The following is a 15,153-nucleotide window of genomic DNA, read 5'->3' as shown; positions in this document are numbered from 1 at the left end:
ATCACAGTGATTGTCACTGGCCATTTTGGTGTTATTACTTAGAGGTATATCAGTAGTTTTACAATTGTTTACTTTCCATGAAAGTACAAAAAATAAGACAGTTTGGCAGAATAATTTTTTCGCAAATAAATGCACTGACAGTAGTATCACACCAATGGTATTTTTTCTCATAGTGATAATATTGGTTTTACAAGCATAGAAAAGGGCAGCCTGGGAAAATAATCTGTCTGTAATTTTAAAATATGGCAGCATTGTAATAACTAGCTTAAGTCTAAGACATCGTTTTTTTGTTTTTTCAAAAATGCAAAATCTTAAGTTTTGTATAGGATAATATTAATATACATGAATTATATTAATGTGATTCACCCTTACTAATTGCAGCAGAGAAAAGATGTTTCCTGAACCAAAGGGGTCCTTTTCCATAAAATTATCAGTTTATTTTGCAAAATATTGAATTTCATTTTATAATACCTTTCCATTACTATTATTTTTTTTCATCCTTTACTATCATTTTATCACATTGATTTCACATATGGTATGTATAATTAGGCTTTACTTTACATTAAAATATCTTTATAGTCAATAAAAGGAAAACCAAAAGCCAAAAACCAAAAGCCAAAGGAAAACCATTAAAAATCTTAACACCTATTTCAAAACTTTTTTTTCTACATTACTGGCTTAGCAGTATTTAGAACAGTATATTCCAAACTTATGTACTGTATCTTATTATCTCTTTCTGCATCTCATGCCCTCCTGGCACCTTACCTGTTATGCACTTTCCCAGTATTGTCTTGAAGGTCAAAGAGGGGGCTATAGATGAAGAGAAAGACTACAAATGTTACAGCAGATTTACATGGCAGCAAAACAGTGTATATTACTAATTACCTGCAAGCAATAACTACAGGCAAAGTGTCCTTACTCACCCCATACTTCAATTTCTGTGGATCACTTCCCTTCTCATTTGTTACATGCACAAACCTCTGCCCCTCCGTAGTTTTCAGAAGTGGAGGCTGCACAGCATAGGATTGTACGACAGGAGGCTGCAGTTCTGCTGAAGACCATTATTAAAAGCCTTTTTGTAAAAGTTAGTAAACATTTTAAGTTGAGCACATTTCTATTATTTCTTGGATTGAATAGTTCAGTGGTTGATTTACCTTGTTGCCCATAGTTGCTTTTTTGGTGAGCTAAAAATCTGTATAAATGGACTATCATGATAAAGGATTTTCAAGGATAAATAATATTAAAAAAAAAAAACATGTTAATATTAAATGAAAACTTAACTTTCAAACATCAGGTCTTGCTTTAGAGGATACAATTAAGTGAATATTGCATGTTACTGTAATTCATGTCTGTGACTGTCCTATACTGAGCTGTTCAAGTTCTTTACAAGCTTACCTGTCTTGATGTTGGAGCTTGCCCACATAGGACACATTTCGTACAGCCGGAGTATCTAGATAGGGTCTTGAACAAAAAAAATATCAGTTGTGATTGGTGATCGCTTGTTAAAAGGAATTGCAACTGCAGAGGCAAAGATGTAAGTAATACTGTAGCAGCATGTCAGACTGGAGTACCCCTTATTGATTTTCAAAGCAGTTCTAACATACTGATCTCATTCTAAATTGCAAATTCCCTACTTTTTAAACTTTTTATACTTTTACAACTTTTCCTTTCAGGTATGTGAAGATTCTAGATAATCCAATTGAAGCATGTGAAAGTTCAGATAACGAGAATGAAGATGAGAATAATCAAGCCCGAGAACAGTTTGAAAAGGAGTTTATGAAGGCTTACCTTAAAGATCTTTTAGAAAGAGGTACAGTACATGTAATGTTTCCACAGTGACTGCATTCTGCAAAAAAGTACTACTGCTACTGAATCCAGAATAAAGCTGGTCATACACCAGTAGAATTTTTTTCAATGATATTTTCATAACGTTCGTTCAATTTTCTAATGGTTAGTAGGGTCAAATTGACAATTGTTTTCGAGTGTAGTGACAGGAAAATTTGAAGGGGCGCGATAGACAAATGTTCCCAAGCTAAACTCTAACTGTGAATGTTACTTTTGTTCAGAAATATTACTTTTGTACAAATTGTAATGAAGCCTGTTTAATTTGCCTGGGATTTCTTTCAAATAGCAGGTCTGAAGAACATGTTAGGGTCTATCAAACTAAATTAGTTTACTAATAATGGCAAGAAAGAATGTTTTGAACATTTTTTTCAGAATTTCCATACTAAGATTCAAACAAAGTTTTGTTTTTCTTTGATGCATTTGTTATTCCCTTGCGCAGCTAAGTTATTTATATTGTTTTAGACCTGTGGGTCTACAGAGGGAATATACATATTAGTTTTATTTATTTAATTTTTTGGGGGGTTTTAATATTTACTTAAAAAAAGTCATTTTGTATTTTTCCATAAATTATGTATTTTCCATATGTATGTTTTTGTTTTTTGATCTCATGCTTTTGTGTATATTTGTAAGCCTTTATACCAATGGCCCCATATTCCATGCTATAGATTGAAAGCTATTTATACACAACAGGGGACAAGTTATTAGCTATGCACTGTTCTGGGTGTACATTAAACAAAACCTCCCGATTCTTTCCGATTTAAGAAACCCTGCGCTTGAGTTTCCCCAGACATTCCTAGAAGTGGGGGTCAAGGCCACACATGTGATGAAATGTTAGATGTGCGTATTACTTGATCTCATGCGTCTAGCAGTGTGCTAAATGGAGGAACTAAAGGTTGGGCGAATCCAGGACAGAAACTTTAGCAGGACAGGTGTAGTATACAACTCTGTAAAAGCAAAAACATAGAGTTTGAAAACCAAACTATCTCCACCATCCTGCTTACACTCAACTAGAATGTTAAAGATGGCCAGATGGCTTTAGAGAGTGCAGAAAAAGATGTAAAGAAACACAGAGGTTAAGAAACATTGAAAGGATGCGCATCTATTTGGTGGATATTCTGCCAAACCATGAATGCTTCTAGCCAAACCATGAATTCAACCTTTGTTGCAAAACAGACAGTACAGGTTAGGCTTGTCCCTAATGGGCAAGTGAGCATATTTTTCCAGTTACTGCACTGCCTCCTTGTATTTTTCTATAGTAGGACACTGGGGAAGGAAGCCATCTTGAGAATGCCGGAAACGATAATGAATCGGTGCCACAGAGAACTGGAGAGTGTTCGATCACATGACCCATCAAGCCATGCCCCAGACAGTAAATAGATAGGTAGGTAGATATTAGAGATGATAGAGCTCATCTGGGTTTGTGGAGACATGGATCCATAGCTAAGAAACAGAGTTACATGTCCATCTAAAAGGGAAAGAATCTCGTAGAAGGGTCTGTTCAGAAGATGCTAACATAATGTTTAGACATTCTAATTAAGTCGCATTGGCCTTACAATTACTGAGAAGGCCAAAAAGTTCTAACTCTTTAAAGGATAAGTTCACCTTTTGTAACATGTTACATCCATATTTAGGGAGTAACATGTTACAGATGCACTGGTCTCCACTCCCCCATTCTGGCAGTTAGTGGGGGATCTACAATGTAGCTGTCACACTCTACAACAAATGCGGCCATGCGAGGCTCTGCCCACGTCATTCATTCACAGTGTTCTGTGAATGGAAAAACTACAAGGTACGACAGCCTTTGTGGTTGTCGGCTTGTAGCTTTAGTTTTTAATGGACTACCACAGCACTTCACAGCACCTGTCTCTCTTCCTGTCAGATTGTATCTACTTTGCCCGTATTGGGATATACGGGGAAGCAGATATGCTGGCAGATCTGCTGGAGACCAGCATAGCACCAGCGATTTACTGATCTACAGTCTCCAAAAAATAATAATTGCACTTTTTTTTACCTGCAAAAAAATGTGCATTTATTATTTTTTTTCTAAAACATTAATTATTTTTGAAGTAGCATAGGAAAGCAATCCTAGGGTTACACACATAAGTGTCATCAGTAAACGAGCTAAATTTATGTGTAATTCCTCTAATTGATATGCCCTGAATTGAACTACTTACCTGCTAAATGCTCTGTGGTGTAGATTTATAGGTATGGAGAAGGGGACAGCCCTGATAAGATCCCTTAAGTTGGGGGAATGAATCAGAGAGGGGACCATATACTGTTATCCTGGCAGTGGGTGCGGAGTACAAGACCATGATCTTAGTCAGCAATACAGCAAAAAGATCTAATTGCTGTAAAGTGGCTAAAAAGAAATTCCCAATTCCAATGATCAAATGCCTTTCCAATGTCAAGAGACAAAAAGCATAGGGGCGGTTTATGCTTATGGGTGTAATTAATAGGAGCTCCATTCACTAAGCGGTATCTTACTGCATCCGAGTATGCAGTAAGATACTGCACAGTGTTTTTCAAAAAGTTTTTTGGCATTCACTAAAAAAAACCCTACTAAAATACTGCACAAGTTATTTTATGGGGTCATGCAGTATTTTAGTATTAAAAACATCCAGTAATTAAACTCCTGGCAGTAGTTGGCATATTTATTAGGGATGATCGAACGGTTCGGGTCGACCATCGGTTCGACCCGAACATTGGATGTTCGATATTCGGCCGAATACCGAACTTTTTGCGGCAAAAGTTCGGTATTCGGCCACCAGAACCGCCCAAAATGCACTGGGACAGGAACTGGGCTTTAAAAGCCCGTGATTGGCCCAGAAACGTCTGCAAAAGCCAATGAGGGGGCAGGAGTCTCCTAGGAACGTGATTGGAGTGACTACGGGGACCAGAGGCCAATCAGGAGTGAATACGCCCCACACTATATAAGATGGCCCCGCCTAACCCCTAGCACAGTTATCCAGAGCCTGTTGAAGAGAGTTGAAGCAGTTCTGTCTGACTCCTGCTTGCTACACTACATTTCCTACATATCGAGTGGTTCTAAAGCTCCATATATCAGAATTGTATTTAGCTTACAGCCAGTGTAGTTAGATACAGCGATTGTGCTGGTTCTTAGAGTTAAAAAAAAAAAAAAAAAAAAAAAAACTTAAGGGACAGTGTCAGTCTTCTGCTGTATGGAGCTTTCTATTTAGTGGAAAGGGATATCTAGTGTAGTTAGGGAACTTTGTACTACATTAGTTAGATTTGAAAATTTAGTTTCTGTAGGGAAAGTGTGAGGGTTCTGTTTAGTGAGCACGTGGCACAGTGCTGCTGTATCACAGCAGGTATACGTGCTTGCTAGGCAGCAAAATACAGTGACAACTTAACGCCTGTTGTTCAAAGCGTTAGGTGCACTGTACAAAAGCCTTTGCAACTGTGCGTGACACGCAACTGCTGTGCTGTATCCAGCGACAACTGTGGGTCGCATAGCAGTGTGCGTTTTTCACCGCACACAGTTGCCAACGCATCAGTGACAACCTAACGCCTGTTGTTCAAAGCGTTAGGTCCACTGTGCAAAAGGCTTTGCTACTGTGCGTGAACCGCAACTGCTGTGCTGTATCCAGCGACAACTGTGGGTCGCATAGCAGTGTGCGTTTTTCACCGCACACAGTTGCCAACGCATCAGTGACAACTTAACGCCTGTTGTTCAAAGCGTTAGGTGCACTGTACAAAAGCCTTTGCAACTGTGCGTGACACGCAACTGCTGTGCTGTATCCAGCGACAACTGTGGGTCGCATAGCAGTGTGCGTTTTTCACCGCACACAGTTGCCAACGCATCAGTGACAACCTAACGCCTGTTGTTCAAAGCGTTAGGTCCACTGTGCAAAAGGCTTTGCTACTGTGCGTGAACCGCAACTGCTGTGCTGTATCCAGCGACAACTGTGGGTCGCATAGCAGTGTGCGTTTTTCACCGCACACAGTTGCCAACGCATCAGTGACAACTTAACGCCTGTTGTTCAAAGCGTTAGGTCCACTGTGCAAAAGGCTTTGCTACTGTGCGTGAACCGCAACTGCTGTGCTGTATCCAGCGACAACTGTGGGTCGCATAGCAGTGTGCGTTTTTCACCGCACACAGTTGCCAACGCATCAGTGACAAATATGCCTGGTAGACCAAGAAAAGGCATACGTGGCCCTGCTGCGGAAAGGGGCACAGCTTCTAGGGTGTCTAGAGGCAGGGGTGGACGTGGTGGTCAGTCCTCAGCCAGGCCACCATTTGGATTGTTCTCCGGCAGTGGCCAAGCTATACGTCCACAGTATGTACAGGAGGTGGTGGACTATATGAACAAACCCTCATCATCGGCATCATCTGCAACTACAGTGACCCAGGCAGAGAAAAGTGGTCAGTCTTCTGCAGTTGTCAGAACAAATACAGATGAGTCCATGTCCACCTCATGTCCTCCCTTAGACCCAATTTCAGACATGGCAGAGGAGTCAGCTGAGCTGTTTGACCACAGTGTTGGCCATCTACTCCAGCCTGATGCTCAGTCCTTTATGGAGTCTGATGTTGGGTCTGAGTTTGAGGAGGAGGCAGAGCAAACAAGAGGGGAGAGCAGACGGCCCGCTCCATCTAAGGCCGCACCTGTTGTCTCCCAGGCCAGGCCTGATGCTCAGTCTTTGATAGAATCAGATGTTGGGTCTGAGGTTGAGGAGGAGGCAGAGCAAACAAGAGGGGAGAGCAGACGGCCCGCTCCATCTAAGGCCGCACCTGTTGTCTCCCAGGCCAGGCCTGATGCTCAGTCTTTGATGGAGTCAGATGTTGGGTCTGAGGTTGAGGAGGAGGCAGAGCAAGCAAGAGGGGAGAGCAGACGGCCTACTCCATCTAAGGCCGCACCTGTTGTCTCCCGGGCCACTATACACACCTCATCTTGCTGGGCCTTTTTTGAGACATCCCATGCAGATAAAACAGTTGCGATCTGCAAGATTTGTAAGAAGGGTATAAAACGTGGCAAAAATGTCAACCACCTGGGTACAAGCTGCCTAAACAGGCATTTGACAACCCACCACTCGGCCCGTTGGCAGGAGCATTTAAAGAACCCACAAAAGGGCCAAAGATTGGTCAGTCGGCCTCCTAGTTCTCCTCGCGCTCCTCCTCATGCTCCATCTGCTCCACCTGCTCCACCTGCACATCAGTCTGTTCCTGGCCCTGCTATAGTCACTCGTCACCTGTTGGCAGCCTCCACTGGCAGGGATGATGATATAGCAGGCAGTGTCGCATCTACCTCCAGCACACCACCAGCTGTATCATCTAGACGCCAAATTTCGATTCCACACATGCTGGAACGAAAAAAAATGTATACTCCCCGCCACCCACATGCCCAGCGTCTAAACAGTAGTTTGGCTAAACTACTGGCTCTGCAACTATTACCATTTAACCTGGTAGAGTCTGCTCCCTTCCGTGACTTCGCAAAATGTGCAGTTCCACAGTGGCAGGTGCCAAGTCGGCATTACTTTTCCCGTAAGGCCCTGCCATCCCTATACCAACATGTGGAAGGCAATGTAGTGTCATCCCTGGCCAAGTCAGTCAGCCGTAAGATACACTTGACGGCTGACACTTGGTCAAGCAAACATGGGCAGGGACGGTACATTTCTGTCACTGCTCACTGGGTGACACTGCTTGCCAGTGGAAGGGATTGTAGCCAGGGCTCGGTGCTGCAGCCAGTGTTGCCCCCACGTCTGCAAACAGCTGGTGGTGTCGCTGATCCGGGTAGATCGATCACTTCTACCCCCTCCTGCTCCTCCTCCTCTACCTCCTCCATGCCCTCCTCTGCAGAATGGTCCTTTGAATATGATGAGATACCACGTAAACGTTCAAAGGGCTATTCTATGTCTCAGGCCAAAAGGTGTCACGCAGTGCTGCAGCTTGTGTGTCTAGGGGACAGGCAGCACACTGCCCCTCAGATTCTTGGGGCTCTGCAGGCACAGGCCCAGAGGTGGTTGACACCACGCCAGCTGCAGCCAGGGATGGTGGTTACTGATAATGGGTCAAACCTCCTGGCCGCCCTTCGTCAGGGAAAGTTAACCCATGTGCCATGCCTGGCGCATGTCCTGAATCTCGTGGTACAGCGGTTTTTGAACTCGTACCCGGGAATGCAGGATGTGCTAAGGATGGCAAGAAGGGTGTGCAGTCACTTCAGGCGGTCGTACAGTGCCACTGCACGTTTGGCCGAAGTGCAGCGCGAGTTTCACCTGCCGGTACACCGCCTCATCTGTGACATGCCCACCCGCTGGAACTCCACCTTGGCTATGCTGCAGCGCCTGTACACGCAGCAGAGGGCCCTCAATGAATACCTATGCGAGTACGGCACCAGCACTGGCTCTGCGCGCCTGGGCTTCTTTTCACCACAGCAGTGGCTTTTGATTAAGGATGCATGCGCTGTCCTCTCGCCATTTGAGGAGGCCACAAGGATGGTCAGCCGGGACAGCGCATGCATCAGTGACACCCTACCGGTACTGTTTTTGTTGGAGCACACTCTGCGTGGCATTATGGACAGGGCACTGGAGGCAGAGCAGCAGGAGGAAGAGGAGGACTTCCTTGCCTCTCAAGGCCCCCTTTATCCTGAGAATCCTGACCCCATTATGCCTAGCTCCCAGAGGCCCGAGCAGGATCCAGGGGTGGAAGAGGAGGAGGAGGACGATTCTGCGGGAACTTTTGCAGGGTTTGAGGAGGAGGAGGAGGAAGACATGCGGCAATCTGCAAGGCCTAGTTTGACTCCCTCGGGACACTTTGGAGTAGTACGTGGCTGGGAGGAGGAGGAGCCCGTTGAAGATAATGTCGTTATGAGTGACCCCGAGGAGTCAGCTTCTCAGGCCTTCGCTAATTTGCGACGCATGGGAAACATCATGCTCCAGAGCCTGCGAAAGGACCCCAGAATCAAGGCCATTAAAGAGACTAACCACTATTGGTTGGCCACCCTACTTGACCCCCGGTACAAGTGTAAAGTCTCGGAGCTTTTCCCATCCACCCATAGAGTCCACAGGATCAAATCCCTTGAGGACAGTCTCAAGAGGAATCTGGTGAACATGTTCCCCGACTCCCGTAGGGTGCAGGGGCGGGGACAACCTACCATGGATTCTACTGGTGGTCACGAGAGGAGCGTTGGAGAAGGCGTGCGGTTGACGGATGCCTTTCGGTCTTTTTTTAGTCCTCACCGCCCAGGCCTCTCAGCTGCCACATCGCATCGACAGCGTCTGCATCACATGGTGGACGATTACGTGAGGGCACAAAGTGACACAGAGGGCTTTTCATGTGACGAATCCGATCCACTGGCATACTGGGTCTTAAGATTAGACCACTGGCCAGAACTGGCCCAGTATGCCATGGAGTTGTTGGCCTGCCCTGCTTCCAGTGTCCTATCGGAACGGGCATTCAGCGCAGCAGGAGGATTCGTCACAGACCATCGAACTAGACTCTCCACCGACTCAGTCGACCGTTTGACATTCATTAAGATGAATCAGTCGTGGATATCAAGCTTTGATGCACCTGATGCAGACCTTGTAGACTAGGCTATCGTTGTGATGTGGCAGTTGAGCCTCAGTTTAAGCCTGGACCATGGTGCCACCCTCAAACCCTCCTCTCATTCTCTTTACGTTCACAGAACCTCATTTTGGTTATGACAAAAACGACAATGTTTGCGCACCTGTTCCACAGGTGCACACCTTTACAATTTTTGGGCCTCCTTCAACACCAGCTCTTTGGGGTTAAGGTGGGGAGGCTATGCTAAAACAAAAACGACAATGTTTGCGCACCTGTTCCACAGGTGCACACCTTTACAATTTTTGGGCCTCCTTCAACACCAGCTCTTTGGGGTTAAGGTGGGGAGGCTATGCTAAAACAAAAACGACAATGTTTGCGCACCTGTTCCACAGGTGCACACCTTTACAATTTTTGGGCCTCCTTCAACACCAGCTCTTTGGGGTTAAGGTGGGGAGGCTATGCTAAACAAAAACGACAATGTTTGCGCACCTGTTCCACAGGTGCACACCTTTACAATTTTTGGGCCTCCTTCAACACCAGCTCTTTGGGGTTAAGGTGGGGAGGCTATGCTAAACAAAAACTACCATGTTTGCGAACCTGTTCCACAGGTGCACACCTTTACAATTTTTGGGCCTCCTTCAACACCAGCTCTTTGGGGTTAAGGTGGGGAGGCTATGCTAAAACAAAAACTACCATGTTTGCGAACCTGTTCCACAGGTGCACACCTTTACAATTTTTGGGCCTCCTTCAACACCAGCTCTTTGGGGTTAAGGTGGGGAGGCTATGCTAAAACAAAAACGACAATGTTTGCGCACCTGTTCCACAGGTGCACACCTTTACAATTTTTGGGCCTCCTTCAACACCAGCTCTTTGGGGTTAAGGTGGGGAGGCTATGCTAAACAAAAACTACCATGTTTGCGAACCTGTTCCACAGGTGCACACCTTTACAATTTTTGGGCCTCCTTCAACACCAGCTCTTTGGGGTTAAGGTGGGGAGGCTATGCTAAACAAAAACTACCATGTTTGCGAACCTGTTCCACAGGTGCACACCTTTACAATTTTTGGGCCTCCTTCAACACCAGCTCTTTGGGGTTAAGGTGGGGAGGCTATGCTAAACAAAAACTACCATGTTTGCGAACCTGTTCCACAGGTGCACACCTTTACAATTTTTGGGCCTCCTTCAACACCAGCTCTTTGGGGTTAAGGTGGGGAGGCTATGCTAAACAAAAACTACCATGTTTGCGAACCTGTTCCACAGGTGCACACCTTTACAATTTTTGGGCCTCCTTCAACACCAGCTCTTTGGGGTTAAGGTGGGGAGGCTATGCTAAACAAAAACTACCATGTTTGCGAACCTGTTCCACAGGTGCACACCTTTACAATTTTTGGGCCTCCTTCAAAGCCAGCTCTTTGGGGTTATGGTGGGGAGGCTCCGCCAACACCAAAACTACCATGTTTGCGCACCTGTTCCACAGGTGCACACCTTCATAATTTTTACGCCTTCTTCAACACCAGCTCTTTGGGCTTACGGTGGTATGGCTCCGCCAACACCCAAACAACAATTTTTGCGCACCTGTCACACAGATGCATATCATTGTAATTTTTTTCCTTACAAAGGCAATTATTGCTTTCATTACCAGCACTTTCATAGGGATATGGTGTCAAGGCATCGTCCGCACCACCAAATGCCCAATTTTTAAGCATCCTTTACTTCTATTCAAAGTCAAGAGACAACAGTATTCATCCAAAACATCTCTAATCTTGTTCACTCTGCACTACATTGTGGCCCCTACCCCTAACCCTCAATGTATCCGTGCATATATGTCTGTTTCTTGTGAGATTTCAAGTTAAAGTGCACCAAACACCATTTTACATGAAATAAAGTGCAATTACATACATCTTTGGACTTCTTGAAACATTTGGTAATAAAAGCCCCATTGTGGAAATACACCCGTTAATTATATGCACATTTAAAGAGACAGCACCTTTTTCCAAAAAAACCTCTAATCTTGTTCCCAGTGCACTGCATTATGTCCCCATCATACACATTGGCTGAGCCGTTGATTAGGAGCAAAAGAAAGGTGCGGTTAAGCAAAAAAGTCATTTTTGAAGGTTTGGTATGCTGTAATTCTGGTTCTGGACATGCTACAGAGCTGAAACTTCACAGGTACAACTTTTAGACCCCCCAGACACTAAATCCAAAGAAATCTCTTTTTTTTTTTTTTTTTTTTTTTTTTCAATAATTGGCTATCTATCAAAAACGACAATTTTTAAGAACTTTTTTTTGTGTGATTAATAGTCCCTGGGGCATGACCCAGAACCCTAGGCACTTTTTAGGGGCATTTATTGGGTTTTAGGGCTTAAAAATGGTGTTTTTTGATTACAGAAGTTCGGGTCCCATTGATTTCAATGGGGTTCTGAAATCCGAACCGAACTTTCGTGAAGTTCGGGTTTTCTGGTCGAACCGAACTTTTCAAAAGTTCGATCATCCCTAATATTTATTACTAGTGCTAAATAGCGCATTGCACTGCAGTAGCGGGCGGCCGCCGGCGTCCTTAACAACCAGTAGCTGTCATGGTTATTAAGGAGCAGACAGCTGCCGCATCCTTAACAACCAATGAGCCTTCAGCTGTCTACTGAATTGCCGGCAATAAAAAAAAAATTGGGAAAAAACTGCATGGGGTCCCCTCCAACGTATACCAGACTCTTCTGGTCCGATATGGATTTTGAAGGGAACACGCACACCAAAATTATTTTAAGACATGTGGGATCCCTCCCCAAATTCATACCAGACCCTTATCCAAGTATGCAGCCCGGCAGGTCAGGAAAGGGAGGGGATGGGGGAGATGACCCCCAGATCCCACCCCCCATGTGAATAAGTATGGGGTACATAGTATCCCTACTCATTCACCCTAAAAAAAAATGTGTAGTGTAAAAAAAGACATTAAACAGTTTTTGACAAGTCCTTTACTAAAAAAATAAAAAAAAAATAAAAATGTCCCCTGGTGTAGATCCATTGTCAATAACAACGCCCACCACCACCGCTAACCCAAAAAAAGATTAAACAAAAAAGTCAGCTGTCCTGCAGCTTAGTCGTCTGACAGTTCTTTAATAACTAAGGGGTGGGGTCACTCACCCCCTTGTGATGTCATCGGCCAGGGGCTTGCTAGGTCGACCAGCGTTATGGGCAAGAGGCCCCTGCCCCAAAGCACCTTCAATGTTGAGGGCATGTGACCCGGTATGGTTCAGGAGGCGGGGTGCTCGGTCATCATCCCTGCTTTCCTGGGCTGCCAGGCTGCATGCTTGGATAAGGGTCTGCTATGGATTTTGGGGGGGGGGGAACCCTACACCATTTTTTTTTTTAATTTCAGCATGGGGGTTTCCTTTGAAATCCATATCAAACCCGAAATGGGTACTATTTAATGACACTTTAACCAATTGCCGACCGGGCCATAGCCAAATGACAGCTACAGCCCAGTCGACTAGTTCTGGGAGGGCATCCAGGGGCGTCCTCCCAGAATCACGCTTCCCGAGGGTGCGCACATTGAAGTCCTGTGGACCCGGCGCATCACGGATCGTGGTAAACTTAGACAGCGGACTTTATCATGTGATCGGTCTGTCCAATGACGAAGGGATCAGTTGTCAACAATCCGGTAAATGTCCAGGTTAAGTTCTCTCCTCACACGCTGTACACAACAATCGGTACATCATGGGAGGAAGGAAGAGAGACCGCAGCACCACCCACCTGTGCCTGATAAATGCCTCAATCATGCCTCAATTGTGCCTCAGTCATGCCTCAATTATGCCTCAATCATGCCCATATGTACCTCATTCCTGCCCATCTGTGCCTTAATAATGCCAATCTGTGCCTCAATCATGCCTCATTCATGCCAATCTGTGCCTCATTCATGCCTCATTCATGCCTATCCATGCCACTTCTGTGCCCACCCATTCCACATCAGAGCTCCTCTGTGCCACATCCATGCCATATCAGTGCTCATCCATGCCACATCAGTGCTCATCCGTGCCACATCCATGCCGCATCTGTGCTCATCCGTGCCACGTCAGTGCTCATCTGTGCCACATCCATGCTACATCCGTGCCACATCCATGCTACATCCGTGCTCATCCATGCCACATCAGCGCCCATCCGTGCCACATCAGTGCTCATCCATATCACGTCAGTGCTCATCCATTCTACATCCATGCCACGTCAGTGCTCATCCATGCACACATCCATGCCACATCAGTGCTCTTCTGTGCCACATCCATGCTACATCAGTGCTCATCTGTGTCACATCCATGCCACATCCATGCCACATCAGTGCCACATCCACCTCAATCCCACATCAGTGCTCATCTGTGCCACATCCATGTCACATCAGTGCTCATCCGTGCCAGAACCATGCCACATCAGTGCTCAACCAAGCCACATTCATGCTACGTCATTGCTCAACCATGCCACATCAGTGCTCATCTGTGCCACATGAGTGCTCATTTGTGCCTCATCCATGCCATAGGAGTGCTCATCTATGCCACATCAGTGTGATCAACTTTCAATGATTGGCACCATAGTGTGTAGACTCTATAACCTTCACAAAGACCAAATAATATATACTTATTTGGTTTATTTTTACCAAAGATATGTAGCAATATAACTTTGGGCCAAAATGTATGAGGAAAAATTACTAAATTTGCAAAATTTTAAAACCGAAACGAAGAAAAATGCATTTTTTTTTTTTGTACAAAATTTTCTTTTTTCATTTATAACGCAAAAAATAAAAAACCCAGTGATGCTTAAAACCACCAGTGAAAAGGGTAATGGAGTAGAGGAGGGTGTGTTTTTTTTTTTTCCCAGGTCTTCTCTCAAGGAAAAGAGATACTAGTTGCTCCTTGGGCTGTCCATGGCTCTGGTAAATTTGGTGTCATATAATGTTAGAGGCCTGAATACACCTAGCAATAGACATAAGGTAATTATGCATCATTATGAGGCTGGAATAGCCTTCCTACAAGACACACATATCACATATACATCAGGGAATAAATTGTTTTCCCGATTCATTCCTATGTGGTTCTACGGTGACTCGAATTCGAGGCATTCAAGGGGAGTGGTGATTGGATTCGATAGGAGCACTATGTTCACGCTGAAGGAGCAGCTAGTAGATCCCGAGGGGAGGTCTTTATTTATCCAGGGAAGATTGTCTGATATGGAGTATACCTTTGCAAATATTTACTCCCCAAATAAAGACCCATATAAGTTTTTGAGGAAAACCCTGAAAAGATTGATGACATTCTAAGAGGGTAGGCTTATTGTAGCGGGAGATTTAAATATGGGGCTGGACCCACATCTAGACTTGTCGACAAGGATTTCCCGTCTCACGCTACAAAGGCAGAATGAAACCAGGAGATTATTGGGGGAGTGTCAACTAGTGGATGCCTGGAGGGTGAGACACCCAGAACTTAGATATTACAATTATTGCATGGGTCTTATTCAAGGATTGATTATATTTTAATAGAGCATCAAATTCTAGTCTCTCTTGGGAATGTGATAATTAAGCCCATTACACTTTCTGAACACGCCCCAGTGACAGAACAGTTAGATCTACTTTCAGCAGTGTCTAGGGGTAGGATCTAGAAACTGAATGACTCGGTCATTCAGGACCCCAGGATGGTTGAGAAAGTAGAGATGGAGAGCTTCTTCGTTATCAACGATTCACCAGAGATTTCACGGACTATCTTGTAGGAATCGCATAAGGCCTATATAGGCGGGATATTAATAGGCATTGGGA

General features: G+C 44.7%; 1 protein-coding gene across 1 annotated transcript in view; it reads left to right on the top strand.

Annotated features, from left to right (window-relative positions):
• LRRC2 (leucine rich repeat containing 2) overlaps positions 1 to 15,153 on the top strand; it is a 410,134-nt gene that overhangs the window by 381,751 nt on the left and 13,230 nt on the right. Inside the window, exon 8 of the mRNA XM_082245752.1 lies at positions 1,674 to 1,810. Within this exon, the coding sequence (XP_082101878.1) occupies positions 1,674 to 1,810 (137 nt within the window). The remainder of the gene's footprint in view (positions 1 to 1,673; positions 1,811 to 15,153) is intronic.

This window comes from Pelophylax lessonae (genome assembly GCF_965119305.1).
Source record: "Pelophylax lessonae genome assembly, chromosome: 1".
In the NCBI taxonomy this organism is placed as follows: domain Eukaryota; kingdom Metazoa; phylum Chordata; class Amphibia; order Anura; family Ranidae; genus Pelophylax; species Pelophylax lessonae.
Note: the sequence above shows the minus strand (reverse complement) of the source record. Positions and strands in the feature narration are given on the sequence as shown.